This window comes from Uranotaenia lowii, chromosome 3, assembly GCF_029784155.1.
Source record: "Uranotaenia lowii strain MFRU-FL chromosome 3, ASM2978415v1, whole genome shotgun sequence".
NCBI classification, from domain to species: domain Eukaryota; kingdom Metazoa; phylum Arthropoda; class Insecta; order Diptera; family Culicidae; genus Uranotaenia; species Uranotaenia lowii.
Genome location: NC_073693.1, coordinates 298,646,308 through 298,669,611, shown reverse-complemented (window position 1 = coordinate 298,669,611; position 23,304 = coordinate 298,646,308). Strand labels below are relative to the sequence as shown.

At 35.1% G+C, this 23,304-nt stretch overlaps 1 protein-coding gene across 1 annotated transcript in view; it reads right to left on the bottom strand.

Moving 5' to 3' along the window:
* LOC129753646 (dynein axonemal heavy chain 5-like) overlaps positions 1-23,304 on the bottom strand; it is a 62,529-nt gene that overhangs the window by 21,298 nt on the left and 17,927 nt on the right. Inside the window, exon 4 of the mRNA XM_055749481.1 lies at positions 4,430-4,728. Within this exon, the coding sequence (XP_055605456.1) occupies positions 4,430-4,728 (299 nt within the window). The remainder of the gene's footprint in view (positions 1-4,429; positions 4,729-23,304) is intronic.

Here is a 23,304-nt window from a genome sequence, read left to right as displayed (position 1 = left end):
ATTTTGGACTTTGATTTTAAAGAAATTCTTTGATTTAAAAGACATTTTTTCCATTGCATATTTCTTTTGAAACAAAGTAAATTTCCTTTTAACCAAAGAAAAATGCTTTCGAACGAAAGGAATAATTTCTTTAAATAAAAACTTCAAACTTAGAGTAATTTTGGATTGAGCAAGATGAATAAAACAGAAAAATAGAATTGAGTTTGGTAGGTTGTGTTGAAAATCTAAACCAGTTAATCAGAGTTAGCTAAGGAGAATTCAGGATGAAGAATGGTAAGTGTACCCGTTAATAAAAAAGGGAATCGTTAAGAATTTCTATAAGCGCTTGCATTGTTACAGGACCACTGCTGATTCCACCCGAAATTCAGCGGTTAGTTTATCTTCGGCCCGATCTTCAGCGGCAACCACCAGTCGGATAGCGAGGAAAGCCAGCAACGAGACTTGCTTCAGGAAGTCAGCTCACGAAGAAATGCCTCTACGCCAGACTGGTAAACTTTGTCACCGAAATTTAGGATCGGACCATTCAATTATCTATATAGTGAACAAGTGTTTTTTTTAAGTTCGTGATTAAAAAAGAATTAAAATTTTATATTTTTCTTATCATTATTTAAAATTCCTAATAGGAACTTCGGAACAAATGAAAATATTTCTTCCAATTGGAATAAATGGGAAAGAGTTCAATGAATGAAAGCTTTTAAATCTAAATCTATGTTACATTGTAGCAAACGAAAACAACTTTGTATCAAATGAAACTGTTTTTTGTTTCAAAGGATTAGAATTTTGATTCAAAGATTTTTCAAAAGAAAAATTCATTTGAACCAAAGGAATTTTTATTTATCCCAAAATCAAAGGAAAAAATCCTTTGTTTTTGCGGCACTTTCCTTTGAAATAAAAAATCTTTTCGCTGCGTGTAATTTTTTTTATGACAGAATGAAATTAGGATTTCTTACTATGAATAAGAAAAGTATGATAAGATTGGTAATGGTTATTTATTTTATCCAACTAAAATGTGAAAAAGACACAAGTTATCATGAATTTTCTATAAAATTCAAGGGAATAGCATCACAGAAATCCATCACAGAATTTTTGGGTAAAATCACAGAAAGTCAGAATTTTTTTTTCTCAAAAACACAGAATTTATTTCGGCAACCTTGCGACAAACGTCAACAATCTTCAAAAGAACATTCAATCGGTTTACAACGAGCTACAATTTTCGATGTAGTACACCAAAAAATTCGATCTGGATCACTGGAGTACCATATCTGGGCAATGAAGATCTTCGTGCTGTGTTCGGAAATATTTGTTCTGCCCTTGGATATACGACACTACCATTGGCTATACTAACCTAGTTTTTTTTACCAATTTTTTTCAACCATTTTTCTGAGAAACTTAATCAAAATTGAACACAAGAATATATATTTCATTTTCATTTAAATTTTTTTCAGATCAGTACAGAAACTACAAAAAAGCATCGATTTGATGCAAAAAATTTTTGACTTGAAAATCCTAACTTTGATCAAAACACTGATATTTTTAGAAATCTAGCTGATGATTTTTCCGTAATGGAATTGGAACATGCATTGGGTGCGTGTTATAATTCATCACCTGGATTAGATGAAATCAAATTTTCTATGATTAAAAACTTACCTACATCAGCGAAACTGCTTCTCATTCAATCGTTCAATTGGATTTTTAGAACAAACACAATCCCAGATTCTTGGAAAAATATAAAAATTGTGGCAATCATTAAACCAGGTAAAAATCCTAACCACCCTGATTCATATCGACCTATCGGACTGATTTCTTGTTGCAGAAAAACTTTTGAAAAAATGATACAATTTCGTCTGGAGTGCGTATTTGAAAGCAAAAATTTCTTATCACCAACTCAATATGGCTATAGGCAATCGCGTAGTACAAGAGATTGACAAGTTTTACTAGCAACTGACATCCAAATTGCTTTTGAAATGAAACAAGAACTAGCTTCAGTATTTTTTTATATAAAAGAAGCATACGATGCTGTGTTAATTGATATTTTGTGTAACAAGATAAACAACTTTGGAATACCATGTCAGATGACATCTTTTTTATTTTCTCTCTTATCTTTCAAACGTATGATTTTTTTTTTAAATTAAGTTAAAACTATTCGTGACAGTTTTCATGGGTTAACACAGGGTTCTGTACTAAGTCCTTTACTATACAATGTCTGTATAAATGATATTGATACATGCATTCAAAATGAATGTATGTTGATTCAATATGCAGATTAGACTGGCCCATAAAAAATCTTTATATTCCACGCGGCACCCCTTAGATTGGTGCCTTTAGGTGAAAAAATGACTTTCTGAAAGTTTCAGGTCATTTGGAAGAAGCACGAGCTGGCGCAAAGGACTTGAAATTTGTATGGAGATTTTCAGCAAAATGTATGAAAAATCGACATACTTTCACTCTTTGTGCTCTAAAATATGTTTCCAGTATGTTAGAAAGCTCAGAATTTCAGGAATTGTTGTTCAAACAATGATAAACAAGTTTGTAAAAAATTGTGAAGCGATACGAGTTGACTGTGATGAGCTATCCGCAATGGAATGAGTGATTTTTTTTGCATTTCATCGATATATCGTGAACGGTGTATGGGCTAATATAATTAATCGCACTCACTTGATCGCATCGTCACACAATGCAGCAGTTCATAGTTTTCTGACCTTTCTTTCAACTTTTTGCAAAGATATTTGTTATAAAATAAGCAACAACTTTGTCGAGGACACATACTTTCTATATGTTATTCTCATTGTGTGACAATGCGATCAAGTTAGTACTAATAATCCACCTATACACCGTTCACGATATATCGATGAAATGCGAAAAAAATCACACATTCAATTGCGGATAGCTCATCACAGTTAACTCGTATCGCGTCACAATCTTTTACAAACTTGTTTATCATTGTTTGAACAACAATTCCTGAAATTCTGAACTTTTCAAACTTTTTTCTTCCTCAGTTGGAAAGACTTTCACGGAGCGAAAATTTTTGACGTCCGCGCGAGTCAATGCCTACTCAAACTCCACTGTTTTTTTTTTTCTTAACCCACGCACAAAGATTAATTTGATAAACCGTTCCTATTTCACACTTCACCAGGCACATTTTCATATTAATAAAGAAATCGCCCGAAGCAGCATCAAAAGTGAGTAGTAGAAGAGGTACCAGAAAAACTGACTGACTGACTGAAACGATTTGACTGCTGAAATTAAAATCTAAAAAGCATAGCTGCCGCCAGCAGCGCTCGACTAATCATAAACTTGAAACGTAACGATTATAATTTAATTGGAAAATAAATCGATTGGAAACGTTCATATACGATGAAATGCCTCCTCGTTTTTTTATTTTTTATTTTGAATAGACTTTCTTTAGTTTCACAGGAAAATAAACTAAAAACTATAAGATGCTTTGAAATAAAAATTAGTCTAGTTATTGGAAGAATCTTTAAAAGTTCCAGTCGAAGAAGAAATACAAATCAACTATAACAGTAGATGGTTAACATTGGTCCAAATGCGAAACTTCTAGAAACCGAAGCACGAGGTTATTATCCACGTGGCCTAGCACTGCTTGACAGCACGTTACAAATTGCTTTCCCGAGATCAGGTAAAATATAGAAAAACCAAACTTTGCTCCAGAACAAACAATAAACTATCAATTTTATTGAATTTTATGTTTATGAAAGGGAATAACTAACTATATAAACCAAAGTTAATATTGAATAAGAAATTTTTCAATTTCAAATTAAAAAATTTAACAGATGAAGTCAAACTTTTTGCAGGTAATAAAATTAAAACCATCAGATAACGAGGATAAAATTCTTTGAAATTATCCCTTCAAATGTTGTTCAATATGTCGTTGTGATTTCCTTTCGGTGGAAGCCAACGTCCATGAAGAGAAAACTAATCTTTATGCAAATTGAGTCTTCTCTTCTCACTGTATTGAATTTTTCAGTTCCCTGCAACCCCTTTCTTTATTGAGGATGTTACTAAGTAAATTCTCTCTTAACCCGTGAAGAAGGATTGGATGGAAAGGGACAGGAAGGAGAAAAAGGTTGTCCCATTATGGGGAGGGCACTTAATTGCTACGAAGCAATTCACCGATTATCATCTACGCTATGAAGCAATTATCACCCACTTCCGGTGGCAGTTGCTGTTTTATTTTGGGACATTTTGACGGCATGTTTAACATAATGGGCAATTAAGCCTTCAATTATAAACTCAATCGTAGATTAAACTTGTTGCAAGAAATCTGATGTTAAAAAAAATGGATTAAATATAAATATTGGAGTTTTTTAAAATTTGTTGATAGGATTCACTAGTCTACGCTACTTACTTACTCCTACGCTTCATAAAAAAAATCACAAAACAACGCCCTCCGTTCATTGGATGCACTCACAAATCCTTGTGGAAGCCTTCCTCCGGCAGCTGCTTCTGGATGTTGATGCGGAACATGTAGATGCCGATGCCGGTGAACGAGCAGCTCCAGCCATCGCTGATGAAGAGTTTGTGCTGCTTGTGCAGAGCCCCGCCGGAAGCACCCTGCGGTGTCTTGGAGGAACTCGATGCTCCAGCTCGGGAGGGCCCCGGCTTGGCCAGGTCCCGCTCCGAGGGTTGCTCCACCTCGTCCACCTCCTGGTAGAACCACATCAGCTTGTTGCGCATGTTCGGCAGGAACAGCTGGTTGATCTCGTCCAGCTGGAAGGAAAGTTGAATTAGAGATCATTTTTAAATACCCAGGTGTCATACGGAAGGACTTGCTTAAATATGAAATATAGATTTCGAAGCACCGGAATATGTGGGTTAAGGTCTTTATCAGAAAAACCTTCAGTCTTAGAGTGATTAATTTCTTGAATAAAAAAAATTGCAATGCTTTTGGATCTAAGCAGAACATGAGCAGATAATATTTTGCTTAGGGTGGCAGCCAAATGGGTCATGTCGAATTTCACCCGACCATGTAAATTGTGTGGATTGGCCCAAAAAACTGACCTGTGGCTTCGACTCTCAAAAATCACCTAAGGGGCGACCAAAGAAAATCGGAAAAACCGAAATTTTTATTACACTAGCTGACCCGGTGTGCTTTGCTACACCTTCCAAAAATTATTGAAATTTGTGATATCTTGTTATTTAACTTTTCATTTATTTGCACAGAATTTTTAATGCAATTTCAAATCATTAGAATGTGTTTTCAAAATAAAATTGCAACTTTTAATTTTGAAATCTTAATAATTTTTAATCCCTGTTTTAATCCTTTTCATGACTCCGGATTTTTTTGCTTCATAAGTTTAAACTTATTCCAAAATATTTTATTTATATAAGGACATTTTTGCTGTCCCTTTTTAATGTGGAGAAGGTCTTAAACTATCACAGAAACATTTTTTTAACAAAATTACGTCACGGGACACTTATTTAGCCTATTCGTTCTCAAATTATTATTATTCAAAATGTGAGAGTGACCCCCTAATGGAAGGAAAGGGGTCTCATAACATCAGAAAAACACTTTTTGTAAATAAATACGATCCCATGTATGGCTCCATTCTCGATAAGTGCTCGAGTTATTAAAAAAATGTGTGACCCTCTTCCCACATTATAACTCCCCTCTGGCAAGAGAAGGGGGTCTCAAACCATCAAAGAAATATATGCTTCCATGCAAATTTGGCACACTTTTGTCGATAAGTTATCGAAATACTAAAATAAACTGTATGAGTGACCCTCTCCCCACTTTTTATCGTTCCATTGAACGGAGGGAGGGCTGCTTAACCAACGGAAAGTCATTTCTTGTGCTCGAAAACCCTCTCATGCCGAATTTGGTTACGTTTGCTTAATTAGTTGTCAAGTTTTACTATGAAATTTGTATCGGAGCCTCTCTTCCTACCTATACCCTACCTGGAAGGAGGGGATCAAGATCAAATATTCCGTGTATTCAAATACACTCCCATGCCAAATTCTGTTCCATATGCTCGAGTGTATGATTGATCCCATGTCATATTTGGTTCCATTTGTTAGATAAGTTCTTAGTTTGAACAAAACAATCGAGCTCCCGTCTTCCCTAGCTGTATCCTCAATTGAAGGAGAATGAAGTCTCAAATAAGCAAATAACCATTTTACGTATCCAAATGCTTTCCCATGCCAGAGTTGTTTCCATTTGCTCGATTAATTCTCGAATTATGCGGAAACTTGTAAAGAAGCCCCCCACTCTCCAGTGGGGCAGAGCATCAAATTATTCACAGAAACATTCCTTGTGCTCAAATACCCTCCCAAGCCAAATTTCGTTCCATTTGCTGGGTATGTTCCCGAGTGATGTAAAAAATTGTAAGGGAGCACCTTCCTCCCTTAACATTTTTCGACTGGAAGAACGGAGGCTTCTCAAAATATCAAAAAAATGTTTCTCGTTATCAAATACTTTTCCACGCCAAATTTGGTTCCATTTGCTTGATTAATTTTCCAGTAATGCTGAAAATTGTAAAGGAGCCCCCTCCCCACTTTCTATATCCCCAATAGACGGAGGGAGAGGTACCAAATATTCATAGAACTATTTATCGTACCCAAATACCCTTCCAAGCCAAATTTTGTTTCGTTGGCTCGAATAGTTTTCAAGTTAAGTAATGAAAAAGGGGTTGAAGGCCCCTCCCCTCCTTCTTGAATCTCCACTGGAAGAAGGGAGGGGTCTGAAACAATCATTGAACGATTTCTCGTATAACACTTCCCTTCCATGCCAATTTTAATTTTGGTTCGATTTGCTTGATTAGTTCTCCAGATAAGTAAAAAATTGTAAGGTAGGCCCCCTCCCTGCTTCCTATCTCCCCACTGGATGAAGGGAGGGGTACCAAAGCACCATAAAAATATCCCTCGTACCGAAATACACTTCCATGCCAAATTTGGTTCCATTTGCATGATCAATTCTCGAGTTATGAAGACTTATCATTTTTATTTAAATGACCCCCTCCCCCCTTCCAGAAAGAAGGAGGGGTCCCAAACTATTATAGGAACCTTTCCCGGCCTCCAATACCCCCATCTGCCAAGTTTCACGCAAATCGGTTCAGTAGTCTTCGAGTCTATAGGGACAGACAGACAGACAGACAGACAGACAGACAGACAGACAGACAGACAGACAGACAGACAGACAGACAGACAGACAGACAGACAGACAGACAGAAATTCATTTTTATATATATAGATATTCTGAGTGCGGACATGTTCCGGAACGCTGAACTTATCCTTGAAAAACAGGTGCCTGGGATCTATTTGAAGTCGGCCTTCACATATGTTTCGTCGTCCATGATGCAGCATTCAACTTTCGTCAGCATGTTGAGGTACAACTTCCTGGCACCGGTTTTGGCGGACTTGTTCTGCTTCTCGTTGCGATTAGGGGTCTTTTGTACCTTGAACGTTCGAAGCCCAGCCTTAGTTTTGGCCTTCTGGACAGTACTAGCTTCTTAGCCACATCCCGAACGGAGGCGTTCGGGTTTCGGTTGAAGGCCCCAACTACGCGGTAGGGTGTTCCTAAATGTGCATGTTGGGTAATATGCGCATACAGCCGATTGACGATATGGCTGGAGATTCATCATATCTAATCAGTGCAGTTTGAGAGTAATACGCTTTTAATACATGGCATAAAAAAATTAAATGGTTATATGAAGTCGAAAAAAATTAAAAATTCAAACAAGATTTTTGTTAGTTTTGTTAGAGTATATTTAACTGAATAGAATTATTATTAGAATATATTTGCTGCAGCCCGTGGCGTAGAGGATAACCTTCAAGTCTTCTAAGCCAGCGGGTATGAGATCGAATCTCGGTCACGGCATACATACACTTTCTGTGGGTTGGTGGTTTTAGCATTCGTAAGATGCTAGCCATCTATCTCGAAAGTTATACGGAATCTCTTCGAGGAAACATCAAGTTTCATTGAGATTTTTTTTTTTTTTTTGTTTCGATTATAGTCGTTTTACCATTTTTATGGCATTCGCGACTTTATCAACGTTGCAGTTGGCGGATCGTTATTGAAAAACTCATCCGGTACAACTGTGTTCGATGTTTACTCTTGGGCTCGAACTCGCGGACATCGGCTCAGGAGACAACAGACTTGCCAACTGAGCTATATCACAAGCCCTTTCATTGAGATCCTGTAAGTGTTTGTGTTTATAAAAAAAAAACTTTAATTATCGTCCGTACAGATTCTGCGAACAAAAATTTTGATGGTTTTTCTTTCTTATTCATCTGGAAATCGGAAATTCAACAAATTGAAGCTTTTGGCAAAGTTGTAAATGATAAGATATAGGAATAAGAGACAGGTTCTGAATGCCCATATCAAGGCAGGTTAAATGCCTATATTAAGAAAAATAGATTAGTTTTATAATTTTTTTACTATTTATTATTTAAACATTAAATCTACGAACCAAAAGTCATGGCACCCATTTTGCCAACTGATTTTCGTTTCTTTTGGCGGATTGTTTTCACTTTTCACCATCACCATATGGGCCGGGCATAAGAAATGACCATCCAGAGTTCACGTGTGCTGGACAGCAAATCAATGCCTGCTTATCATTGAAATTTGAAAGCGGAATTTTTAGCGCGATTTTCCTTCTACTGTTTGAAGCACAGGGCAAAAGCACGAAGTTACATTTCAAATGAAAAAATACTACTCGCCTGTTAGGAATACATTAATTAGAACAGTGGTTTTCAAAGTGATCCCTTCTGCCCCTGGGGGACGTTTAAAGTCTACAAGAATATGCATTATGTAAAGTATGGATGCAATGATTCATCTTCATAATAAATTGACTTCTTAAGCTGAACTACTATCAGGACTGAGCGCTAAAAACTTATGAACCGATTTTCATAAATTCAAATTTTTAAGAATCAACCATTTTCATATTTTCGGAATTCCTCACAGAGAATGAATAAAAAATTAAATTTAGAGTTATAAGTTAAAGGCTGCTGTTCTGGAACGAACAAATAATCATGGGCCGCACTGTAGAGTCAAAAAGGCCCAGTAGTAACATGGCGATGCTGCGCGCATTAACGACAGTAATGCGCGCCAAAACATTCGGGTTTACCTCGGAAACGAAGTAGCTTTTCCAAAGGGTTAAGCAAAATCTAACCCTTAACTCGGTCTCTTTTTCATCCAACCACCAGCAGAGACGGTAACGAAATCAGCGGCCCTTGAGGCCAGAGTCAGAGGCCTAAGTAGCCAAAGTCAGAGGTCTAGAGAGGCCAGAGTCAGTTTGTGTCAGAAGTACTTTTGAATGTTGTTTAAGTCTAAGTTATCGAAGTAATACAGTCCACTATTTGTAATGTTGTTTGTATGAATGTGTGTACGGTTTTATTTTGTCTGTGGTTTTATTATTCATCGAGAAATATCTGATGCTATCGATCCTGCCATCAGGGGCATCCTGAACAGCTACTATTTCAAGCTTTGATAGCCGTCGAGGAATTCAAACGGAGAATTATAAAATTGAACGTGCATTATTGAAAAAAACTTAAAACTAAATCCAACGCTCAAAACTTCTTAGTATTTAAATCTGAGGTTTTTAGTTAAATAAATGCTATTGTTATTTTATTTTGAGTTATTATTGGTTATCAATGTGTTTAATCCAAGTGAGAGAAAACTAAAACCGTTCAATTTAAACAAATGATTTCTAAAAATTTTTACATTGATCACACTTCACAATAACTAATGTGATTATTGTGTTCTAGATAAATTTAAATTGAACTCAAATAACACCTTTTTCATAACATCATTGAATGATGAAGTATTCTGAAAACTTCAAAAAACTATTTGTGGAACTTCCAACGACTAAGTAACACTAATCATTCAAAAATGTTAAATAAAACAGCAAACAACTGAAAACATGCTAAGTAAGTCTTCAAGAAGGTTTCAGCGGAGGTCTTTTTTTTCAAAAGCGGTCGTTCGCATATGTTTACAAGCTTAAAATAATGCATTTTTATTAGATAATACACGAGAAAGATAAAAACACATTGGCACAAGGCCAAATCTACTCAACCTAAAAGATAGTTTTTTGCAGTGTTCGGCATCGCTAACTGAAAAAATAGCGTCGCTAATTAGATCGCTAACTCATTCAAAGTTGGCGATCGCTAACTCATTCAAAGTTAGCGATCGCTAATTAAATTCGCTGAATGTGCCGAAAAAGTTATCGCTTTAAGCTTAAAGCGCTAATCGCTAATCGCTAACTGTTGACCAACATAAAAGCTGGAACAAATATCAAATTTTTGTTTTGTCACGCCGCTCCCCCTTTCGATTTTTTCAACATCTCAAAAGGGAATAAATAATGTTTCAAGTATTTAATTTAAAATTGGATAAACTGATCGAATTTTCATACAATTACATTAGACCAAGCCCACCGGGCGTTCCTATTTCGGTCGGTATTTTAGATGGTTTAATTGGTTGCCTTTTTATCTACCTACTGATTTTCGCACCCATTGTAGCCATCCAGGTTGGTATTTTTGTTTGTTTATTTTCTCATAGCGATGACCGGTTGTGTTGCTACCGGGTTGCTACATAAACGCATCCAGTAACAACCTACTGCTCGATTGCTATTTCTCGAATCAAGTTAGCGACTGTTGGTGCGATGATGGGTTGATAGATACGTTGCTAAATGTACTCGATTCGAGGTTTAGCAACCATTGGTGGGCTTGGTCTTAGCAAAACAAAAACTGTCAAAGATGGGAATTTTAACAACTCTCTTTCTTCCACTATTTAATGAAGAAGCAGAGAAAAAAAGTTCGCATGTTGTTCGGGAAATTTAGAGTAAAATAGGTGCATTTATTTCAATTAGCGGATCTTACCGCTAGCTCCGGAAAGCAGAGCGATTATTTTGTTTTGTGCTATCATCAGAATTCAGTGTTAACGGGATGTAAAAGTGCTTTTTATGCCGTATGTGAGTCTTTAAAAAACGATGCACGTGTTTTGTGAGAGCAAAATTACCGGAAGTGTAGTTTGAATAGATGAGACTATGAAACGAAGAAAATCACAAACTTAGTGTAGTGGAAAATTCCTGCTTTAAAATGTCCATTTAATAAATTTGAATGTATACCGCGAAAAATAAGTTAATTATTAACAATACAAAAATTGTTATCTTCGGACGAATTGCTGTAGTGCTTCCACGCAGTCACAGCCAGTGTGTTTTTTGACTCTAACTACTGCTACCCTCTGAAGATTTTTTTTGCAATGCGATCTGCATTCATTAAATCAGAAGCCGGTGGATGTAGGTTCACTAAAAGTGTATCGCAGCGCATCTTGCATAGTACGATGTCCATCTACAATTGTCTACAGATTGGTGAGCTTGTTCCTGTTTTCTCTTTTTTTATAAGCTTATATGATTTAGCAATTGTATTTAAATTCTTCATCAATCCTATCTGCCAAGTAGGATTTCCTATAAAACAACCTTTCCCCTTCCTATCTGAAAACAGCATCCTGGGTCGTATGAGTTCTCTGCACCTAAAAAGTTTCTTTAGCTGTTTCAGATTATCCCCACTATGATTACATTGACTTGTCGAGGTGTGCATTGTAGTACTACACTGATTTTTAATGGCAACACTTGAAATGAGTTTTGAATCCAGATACTCATTTTGGCATCTTGTATTGTTCTTGATAATTAGTTGTACCGCATGTATCAGCCAATGCAAGATGTGTGTAGTCACCCGATGCTATGCTATGCTATGCTATGCTCTCTTTCTTCCACTATTTAAAAAAAACGAACTTTCGAACAATTATAAGAGGAAAAGAACAGAATGAGGAAGATGGGAGATATCTCTTCTTTATAAAATTCAAATTTTGGTTAAAAATTTACTCGATTTATCGGTGTTGTGCAAAGTAGATAGTACTTATGCAATTTCATTGCAATCTTTTATTCAATTGATTTCATTTTGATGATTTTTGCATTATTTTACATTTTCATCATTTTTAATCTTTAAACTGTTCTCCCCTTTTTCAAACTCAAACTTTCAGGAGTATTGTCAAACGTAAACATATATACAATTTCTATTTGAACCTAATCTGAAGACTACAATGGTAATTTTATCTTATTTTTAAATGTACTGATCTGCAAAATCATTTAAAAAACTGTATTGAAAAAAGTAAATATCTCAACCATTTGAAAACAAATGTTAATGAAGGAATGTTAAAAATAGTTCTATATTGTTTGACACATTTTATTGTTATCTTCTTCTGTAAATGTTGCGAAAAAAGTGCTAAAAGAGAGAAAAATGACAATAAATACATCTTTTCTCTAATTCAAGTACACATTCCTCCAACTAATCCAATTAAGTAATCAGAATGGTGCCCAATGTCACCTTAACTGATTAATGACAAAAAGTTTATTCTGTCACTAATAATTCGGGAGAATGATACAAATATATGGGAGTTAGCGGTCTTCAATTAGCGGAACCAAAAAATAGCGGAACTTTTTAATTAGCTAGATCAATCAAAACTTAGCGGCAAAATTAAACCGCTAACGAAAAGTTAGCGGACTAATTAGCGAATAGCGGATTAGCGCTGTTGTGCCGAACACTGGTTTTTTGCTATAATATGAATAAGCATTGAAGGGAAAATATTTTTAAATTTCAGTTAATACAAACTATTAGTTTGAATCCCAGTAAAAATTTTAAAAAGACTTACAAAACTTACAAACTTTACATGGCCAAACATAGGCCAAATTTAGTATAGTAATGAAAACAAAGCTTAGAAAATTTCGAAAAGTCAAAAGATTGATTTTGATTTATACTTAATGTGAACCCGAGCAAGGCCGGGTAAAATCAGCTAGTACAAGATAAAAACGAAAGAAAATTACTAGAAATTGAATGTTTTCATCGAATCTCAGCACCAGTGTTAAAATCATATCATTTTTAAATTTACTCTTAAAAATTATTTGATAAAAGGTGCGGCTATTCGGCATATTCGGTGAGCAGAATATTCGGCTTTACGGTTTTTGGGCGGTATTCGGTATTCGAGAATCAATATTAAGATTCAAAACACCCTGGGTTAAAGTTGGGTAAGACGGACACTCTAAGGTAGAATCGCAATAGAAAATCAGATATTACTATTTTCGTGCAGATGGGCATGTAGTGAATAGAAGTAATAAATAATTATATTAAGTAGAAAATGAAACGTTCTATGTACATAAGAATCTATCTGATGATTTATATCAGTGCGAAAGAATAACGAAACATTAGAATTCATCTCTTACGAGCGTCTGATGAGAATTCATCGTTAAGAAAGAGAGAAATAGAAATACAGCTTCGAAGAAAGGAGAGAAAAAGAGAAAGCATGTGAACCTAGGTAAAAGTCGTGAGAAGGATTCCCTCTCTCGGCTCCGTCTTCAGTTTGAACAATATTGTACGAGATAACGGGTGTTGTACAATTTTCGGAAGAAAAAGTGTTAAGGAAATCGAATGGCGGTGTTGCGGAACCGTCGGTTACGACAATGGCGTGGGTTACGCTCCCAACCGTTCGAATGTAAGGTAAATATAGATTAAAGAAGAATGAATAAAAGAAATTTCAAGTGGACTTAGAGTGAAATGAAAACTTAAAAAAAGGGAAACAAAATGGATGATTTTAATGGCGAGTAACAGGTTTGCGGAGAAATTTTTCTTAGCTTGTAATTTTGTTAAAATAAAAAAAGGTTAAAAATTCTAGTAAAATTGATGTTTTCAGAAAAGCCATCGGTAGTCATTTTCAGAAAAGGCTATTAATTAATGTATGTGTAGAAGATAAGCTTCAACAAAACTAAAATAAGTCATGAAGGTAAGCTATTTTCGATCATTATTGTAAAGATTATGTGGACCGTGAACCTTTGAATAATCCCAATAAAAAAAATGTAAAACTGAGAAATGTGTAAAACCTTCTTAAAATGGAAAATAAATCTGAGATGATAATTTTCTGCGTAATGTTAAGTCTTCGTTGAGGCAGCATTCCTGAGAGGATGATGATAACAATCCGTGAAGACTGATCATGATGATAATGATTGCTGTGAGAATTATGTAGATAGAGTTCCTTGAGAGGATGATGATGGTAATGATCCCTGAGAGGATGATGATAAGAATACCTGAGAGGATGATGATCCATGAGAGGATGATGATGATGATGATCCCTGAGAGGATGATGATGATCCCTGAGAGGATGATGATGATCACTGAGAGGATGATGATGATCCCTGAGAGGATAATGGTGATGATTCCTGAGAGGATGATGATAATCCCTTAGAGGACGATAATAATCCCTGAGAGGATGATGATGATGATCCCTGAGAGGATGATGGTGATGATCCCTGAGAGGATGATGATAATCCCTGAGAGGATGATGATAATCCCTGAGAGGATGATGATGATCCCTAAGAGGATGATTTTTCCTTGAGAGGATAATGATTTTTCCTTGAGAGGATGATGATGATCCCTGAGAGAATGATGATTATGATGATGATCCCTGAGAGGATGATGATAACCCCTGAGAGGTGAGAAGATGATGAAAATCCCTGAGAGGATAATGATTATTCTTCCTTTAGAGGATGATGATAATCCCTGAGAGGATGACGATGATGATGATCCCTGAGAGGATGATGATAATCCCTGAAGTTAGAAGGTGATGAAAATCCCTGAGAGGATAATGATGATGATCCCTGAGAGGATGATGATGATCCCTGAGAGGATGATGATAATCCCTGAGAGGATGATGATAATCCCTGAGAGGAAGATAATGATCCCTGAGAGGATGATGATGATCCCTGAGAGGATGATGATGATGATCCCTGAGAGGATGATGCTGATGGTCCCTGGGAGGATGATGATGATTTTGATCCCTGAGAGGATGATGATAATCCCTGAGAGGATGATGATAATCCCTGAGAGGAAGATAATGATCCCTGAGAGGATGATGATGATCCCTGAGAGGATGATGATGATGATCCCTGAGAGGATGATGGTAATGATCCCTGAGAGGATGATGATAATCCCTGAGAGGATGATGATGATCCCTGAGAGGATGATAATAAACCCTGAGAGATGAGAAGATGATGCAAATTCCTGTGAGGATAATGATGAGGATCCCTGAGAGGATAATGATGATGATGATGATCCCTGAGAGGATGATGATGATTATGATAACCCTGAGAGGATGATGATGATGATGATCCCTGAGAGGATGATGATAACCCCTGAGAGGTGAGAAGATGATGAAAATCCCTGAGAGGATAATGATTATTATTCCTTGAGAGGATGATGATAACCCTTGAGAGGATGATGATGATCCCTGAAAGGATGACAATAATCCCTTAGAGGTGAGAAGATGATGAAAATCCCTGAGAGGATGATTTTTCCTTGAGAGGATAATGATTTTTCCTTGAGAGGATGATGATGATCCCTGAGAGAATGATGATGATGATCCCTGAGAGAATGATGATGATGATTATGATCCCTGAGAGGATGATGATAACCCCTGAGAGGTGAGAAGATGATGAAAATCCCTGAGAGGATAATGATTATTCTTCCTTTAGAGGATGATGATAATCCCTGAGAGGATGATGATAATCCCTGAAGTTAGAAGGTGATGAAAATCCCTGAGAGGATAATGATGATGATCCCTGAGAGGATGATGATGATCTCTGAGAGGATGATGATGATCCCTGAGAGGATGATGATGATCCCTGAGAGGATGATGATAATTCCTGAGAGGCGAGGAGATGATGATAAACCCTGAGAAGATGACGATGATCCCCGAGAGGATGATGATAATGATGGTCCCTGGGAGGATGATGATGATTTTGATCCCTGAAAGGATGATCAATATCCCTGAAAGGCTGATGATTACGATGATCCCTGAGAGGATTATGATTATCCCTGAGAGGATGATGATGATGATCCCTGAGAGGATGAAGATGATCCCTGAAAGGATGATGATGATGATGATCCTTGAAAGGAATTAGATAACCCCTGTGAAAATGCTGATGATCCCTGAGAGGATAATTATAAATCCTGACAGGTTGATGATAATCCCTGAGAGGATGATGATCGCTGAGAGGATAATTCTGATGATGATCCCTTAGAGGATGATGATGACCATCCTTGAGAGGATGATCATAATTCCTCAGAGGATAATGTTGATGATGATCCTTGAGAGGGTGATGATGATAATGACCTTTGCGAGGATTCTAACTTCTTAAAGAATAAATATGACCCCTGAGAGCTTGATTATAAACCCAGTGAGAATAATGATGATAATGATCCCTGAGCGAATTATGATAATTCCGGAGAGGATATTTATGATAATAATTCCTGAGAGGATGATGATAATAATAATCCCTGAAAGGTTTATTATAATCCCTGAGAGGATGTAGAAATTGTCTGAGATTATGATGATCAGCCCTGGGAGAATGATGATTCCTGACAGGATGATATCATTTTGTATGGTTGGATGATGATGATGATCCCTTAGAGGATGATGAAATTTCCTGAGAGTATGATGATCCTTGAGAGGTTGATGATGATCTCTGAAAAGATGATTTTCCTAGAGGATGATGAAATTTCTTGATGGATGATTACCTGAAAAGATGAGTATGATGATGATTCTTGAGAGGATGATGATAATACTTGAGAGAAGGGTGATGATCGCTAAGAGGATAATGATAATCGTTGAGAGGATGATGATAAACCCTGTGAGGATGATAATGATGATGATTACTTAGAAGATTAAGCTAATCACTCCTGAGAGGATGATGATATTTCCTGAGGAGAAGATGATAATCGTTTAGTGGATGATGACAATCACTACTCCCTGATAGGATGATGATAATCACTGAGTAGGTGAAGTGAGGTCAACCCTGAGAAGATTATGGTTATTCCAAAGAGGATAGTATAATCCTACTGACTACGATATCGATTTAAATTAGTAGTCAGAGTGGAGTATTCAGTAGGTAGAATCCAGAATTTTTACCAATATTTTCATGTTTTAGATTTGAGTCATAATCTGAAGTTTGGTAGAGGCTTTTGAAGAGATTTCGTCCAATGTTGAAATTTTTCTTAAAAATATGGAATATTGGTCGAAGGTTTGTTAATTGAGAAGATTTGAAATGGAATGGAATAAAAAAAAACAGAACTAGAAAAAAAGTTATGCCAAAACCAACACATAAATGCAAGATAAAATCTTATTCATTTTTTACGAATCAGATCAAGATCAACGTCTAAAGGGGAAACAATTATCAGAGAATCAAAACTGAATTTTGATTCTAGAAATCGAATCAAAGCTTTATTAAATAAAAAAAAGAGAAATAACGATTTAAAAATTGTTGGAAAAGAAACAAAAATGAAATATTTTGGAATAAGTCATTGATCGCAGTTAACAGGTTAAATTAGTCTTAGTCTATAGAAGTTTCAAGAAGCTTAACATAAAATGGTCTCCGTAAGACTTCATTATTTTTCTCCAAATAGCATGTATCACTCTGACAGGCAAATTTTAAGTGTAGACGGTACCTGTGAAGATCCGATGCATTGAGAAGCAAATTGTTATTTCGCTCCGAGAAATTAATCCTTTGCACAAAGGAGAGAGCTCGAGAAGCTCTAGCTAATCCTTAACACGTTAATATTAGTCCTGGAAGGACGGAAGCTCTTATAAGCTATCTGAAACACTTACCAGATAGTTCAGCAACCTTGATTCCAGTTTGATAGAATGTAAATGTTCCTGTGAAAAACTACACTTGAAAAGCTAAGCATTGTCAACTATGATGTCTGAAAAATTTATGCTCTGGTCATACAAGAGTAGACAAGTTAATGTGACGAAGAAATGATTAAAGAATATAACTCATAAAGTGATATTTGAGTATCGATTGAAGAATAGTACAAAAGTTCGTTAAAATTAAGTAGCATGTTACTTATTCCATTACAGAGTTTTCTAAACGATCATTATAAATGAGCGACATAAAAAAAAATTGTTTACGAATAACGATACGAGCATGTTCATTATGAAAAACGTTGACTGAAACCTCAATTATGAAGGCTCTATGCTGCATAAAAACAAGATAATACTGGAATTTGAAAGCAACAGTTCAACTTCAGAAATTTTAAATCTTGTGAACGTGAGATATGAAAAAAAATACATATGAATTGAATGAGATTTGCAATATAAGTCTAAATTTATTGTTAAGAAGTTGAACTCTAAATTTAAAATCTTATTTTGGGTTTAAGCAATGGATTTGGAATTCTAAAAGGTAATCTGAAATTAGTTGGCATGAAGAATTATTAGGTACTTTCATAAATATAAAGTAGTGGATATAATTCTACTAAAACTGGCTAAACAGAAATCAATGGATATCATTAAAGCGTTCGTGTAAAACTATTTTATATTAATTTTAATCTTATATATGGTTTGAGAAAAGAAAAAATCGTGTATATAAAACCTAAAATTACAATCCTGAAACTTTTAACTGAATATGAATTATGGAATATGAAGTTCAAGCCACTATTTTAAAACTTAATATAAGATGCGAGTTCCAAATCTGATTTTCAATCTGCAATAAATTTTAACAAAAACTAGAACTTACAACTCTTGATGAAGTAGATGAATCAGAAACGAGCATATACATAAATCTGTTTTCCTGGTGTCACCAGTGCCCCGCTAGACCTGTAGTCTCAAAAGTAGTGATTTTTGAGCTATGATTGAGAAGAAACACTCATAAAACCGCATTAAAGTCATTCCAATGAAGAATTGGTATAGAAAAAGTAATGCTGTTTGAACCCATGAAGTCGGAATTATGTATAACAAACATAAAACCATAGGTGACAAACGAGATTATAGTAGGAATGGTTATCCTTATGAAAACTAGGCTCGTTCTGGAAGAATAATCACTCACTGGCACAGTACCGGAACGGCTATTTCATTTTATGTTCTTATTTGCTACCCCACCTTGGCACGGAAATCGACTAAACCTTTTCATTAAAGAACAACAATTTGTGAATTACTGGGCTAACAAGTCAAACTTTTCTTCTTCTTCTTCTTCTTCTTCTTATAATCGAGCCTTCCGTCGGAGGACTCTAATTGTAGGGCTCAGTTGCGAGACTATATTGCCCTGTGATTTTGTCGAACATATTTTGTACGTTGTGTGCATTTGAATCACCAAATCGTTCTATGCAGATATCTCTAGTACCGGATAACAATAGTTAATGAAAGTAATTTAAAATGCAATTTTTGAAACTGGATAAAACTTTTTTTTTTTTTACTGTAATTTTTTCTTTATATATATATATATATATTTGTGCATTTTTTTTTCCTTCTGGTAATTATTTTTTTTTTTAATTAAATGTCTGCTCTAATCTCTTTCAGGAATTTACAAATTTCTTTAAAGTTATCTAAATCTTTCGTGTTGAATAGATCTATGAGTTTACCAAATTTATTATTGAAATTATATTTGTTTCTAATTAGATTGTGTTTACTACAATGTAAGATAATATGTTCGCTATTCTCTGGTACATGACAATTTTCGCAATCACCGTTTTCAACGATTTTTATTTTAGCCTTCCAATATGTAGACCAATCATGGCCTGTTAGTAGTCTATTTAGCATTCTTGTTTCTTCATTAGTGAGATGTTTATTGTGAAACCAGGGTTTCTTCTCCACAGTGGATTGAAATTGGTAAAGTAGTTTACCTTTGTGTTCTGAATATTCCCGGTACCACAAGTTCGTTTTTGTAATCATATCATTCTTAAAAACGTTATAGGCATCACTGAGCAAGATCGGGTTTTCAATGGTTCTAGTTTCATTTAGTCCTGCTTTGGCTAGAGCATCCGCGATATCATTTCCCTTTATGTTAATGTGGCTCGGAATCCATTGCAATGAACAGTGCCATTTTTGTGCAAGGTCAATTATTTGTCTAATAAGCTCTGAGGATTTCTCAGAGTGTATTCCTGTTTGAATTATTTGGCAAGCTGATTTGGAATCCGTGTAGATAACCGAATTTTCAATCTGATCTTCTCCTATTTTTGTTAGTGCTGTGTGAATAGCCAGAATTTCAGCAGTTGTGATACAAGTTTCGTTATTGAGTTTAAATGAAAATCTAGATCTGTTGTATTCAGCGTAGATACCGATCCCACATGTTTGGCCTTCTTTTGAGGCATCAGTGAATACTTTAGGTCTGTTTTTAAATTTCCCGTTCATGACAAACAGCACGGCTTGTTTAAGTTTGAAGGGATTTGTATTAGCTTTAGAATTAATTATCATTTCAAGTTCTGTATGTACATCTATTGTGTTAATTGGGAAATTTATTTTTACTAGCGGAGAGATTGAATCGAAGATATGTTTGAAATTGCAAAACATTTTTTCTAAGTATGTTAAATCAGTAGGGACAATGTTGTAATTAAAAAGTTTTAATTGCTGGGCTATTGCGTTATCAAAATGAAAGTATCTAGATATTTCTTTGCATATTATAAAATCTTGTCTTAAGTGAACCGGTTGTTGTGCAGCTATGGCCATTAATGAATTGATTGGAGTTGTTCTGGTGCAGCCTGTTATTTTTCGGAGGCATTGGTTGTTTATGATATTTAATACGTTTTTATTGGTCTTTCTAGCGTTGTTATGGATACAAGCACCGTATTCTAGTATACTGCGAAAAATTGCTACATAAATAGTAATCATCGTCTGCGGATGAGCTCCTGTTTTTAAATTCGAAATAACTTTGATCATGTTGAGTCGGTCTATTATTTTACATTTTGTATTTTTAATGTGTTCTCCGAAGCTAAAATATCTGTCTAACGTTATTCCTAAATACTTATGTGACTTAACTGTTTCAACCAAATTTCCATTTATTGATAGCTGCAGAATGTTATTGCTTTTCTGAAAGAGAATTACTTTTGTTTTGTCTGGGTTTACTTTGAATTTAAGTTCTTCCAACTTGTTCACTAGTTTGTTTAAAGCATTCTGAGATTTTTGTTTAAGGCTTAGAAGGTTTTTCTCTCGTATGATCAATGCGAAATCATCCGCGTACTGTACTAAAAGTGTTTCATCATCATTATCCTTGTGTAGTTCTGCTGTGTACACATTAAATAGTGTAGGCGACAGAACATCTCCTTGAGGGAGTCCATTTGAAATAATTCTCTCTAAGTTATTGTTTTGAGTTGCAAAAGTGATTTTTCTATTTCTAAGAAATTGTGAGATCCATGAACTTATCTCAGCGGGTATATTGTAACTTTGGAATATGTGTTCCAAGTCTTCTGTATTAACGGAATTAAATGCATTGCTTAGGTCAAGAAAAACTATTGCTGTTATAAATCTGTTTCTTTTGTTATTTTTAATTATGTTAACTATGTAGTTGGTGCAAGTTATTGTGGACCTATTACGCCGGAATCCGAAAGATGTTTCAGGTATTATATTATGACAATCTAGATGTGTTAACAGTCTATTTAATACAGCGCTGTTTATTATTTTCGTCAAAGTAGGTACTAACGAAATTGGCCTTTTGCCTGCCACTGTGGACTGATCTTTGCCTGGCTTAGGTATAGCAACTATTTTAATAGTTTTGAGACTTGAAGGCAATTCACATTTTTTCCAAATAGAGTTAAGCTGATTAACTAAAGTTTGTTTGGTATCAAAATTCAATTCGCGTAGCATATGATAGGTTATTTTATCTTGCCCTGGCGCTGATTTTTTCTTTTTATTATGAATAATTTCATTGAATTTGCTGATGTCTAAAATATTGTTTTCGATTCTATAGTTCTGATCAGTATCGTGATAGGGGTCATTTTTACCGAAATGTTGGTCTAGAAAGTCCTCAGCCATGTTATCGTTTTCATAAAGAATATTGTTCTGAGGTGCTTTATTGCGCTTACCAGTTAATCTACCTATCCGTAGCCAAAGTTCGCTAGAAGACATGGAAGGATTTATCTCTTCAACAAATTCTTTTAGCTGATTGCTTTTTGCTTCTTTTTTAGTTTTAGTGAATATTGCTTTCATTTTTTTGAATTTTATTAAGTTTTCTACTGTAGATTTTTTGTTAAATTCCGATTGAGCTTTCTTTTTATTCTCCCACGCTTCTCTTAAACTTTCGTTCCACCAATGCTTTGGTTGATATTTGTTTTTAACTCGATGTGTTTTATGTAATTTTATAACTGATTTTTGAAAGTCTTCGATATTTTGATGGGGTTCGAACATAAGTGTTTTAATTGAATTTTCAATAGCTTTCTTGTCATAAACATATCTTGGTTTTGTGTTTCTAGTAAAGAAAAAGGTTATTTTGATTATTACGTGGTGGCTTCCGATTCCATAATCTAACGTTTTCCAAGAATAATCATTAACTAAATTGGGTGAACATAGGGTTAAATCAATGGCGGTAGGATTTTTGTTAATTTGTAATGGAAAGAAGGTCATCGATGAGTTGTTCATTAAAATAATATTACTGTCATTAATCGCATCAACTACAATTTTGCCTTTTAGATCTTGGTAATTGTTTCCCCATGCATAGTGGTGAGAGTTGAAATCTCCACCAATAACGACTCTATTGTATTTATCTAAGCTATCGAATAGAACTTTAAGGTCTTGCTCTAGATTACTACTGGTGATGTTTGGTGCAATATACAACGAAACTAGAACCATATCATGACAGTGAACTTTAATTGCAATTGCCTGGAACAGGTCGGATAGTACAGGTAGAGTTATTGTAGTATAAGCATAATCCTGTTTCAAGTAAATGGCACAACCGCCATAGTTATCAAATCTGGATTTAAGGAATTTGTGGTAACCGGAAATTTCATACCTTTTAGTTTGCTCTAATGCGGCGTCTGTCCACGTTTCGGAAACGAAGGCTGCTGAATAATCGTCTGTGACCAGATTATACCTTAAACTGTCCTTATTTCTGAAAACGCTTTGAATATTACATTGCATTATTGTAAAACCATCCATTTCTGAAAATATAAAGAAAAAGTTATTAAAGCAAACTATTTAATTAATTTTTTTGTCCTCTTTTTTTCAAATTTTTTTTTGTTTTTTTTTTTTTTTTCTTATATATATATAATTTTTTTTTTTTAATTTTTTGTTTTGTTTTTTTTTTTTTTTTTTTTTTTTTTAACATTATTTCATTGTTTGATCCAGTCTCAAATATTGTTTGGAACACTCTTTAATATTGCTTTGTATTATTTCTGATTCTATGATACCCGGTACCTTCAACAGCGCTGCATAAAAGTTCATTAGATCTCCTCTTACAGCACAACGCACATTTTCCTCGGCTTTGGCAACTGCTTTTCGAATAGCTTCTTCTATTTTTTCCTTTTCGTTGACTGCATGTTTGT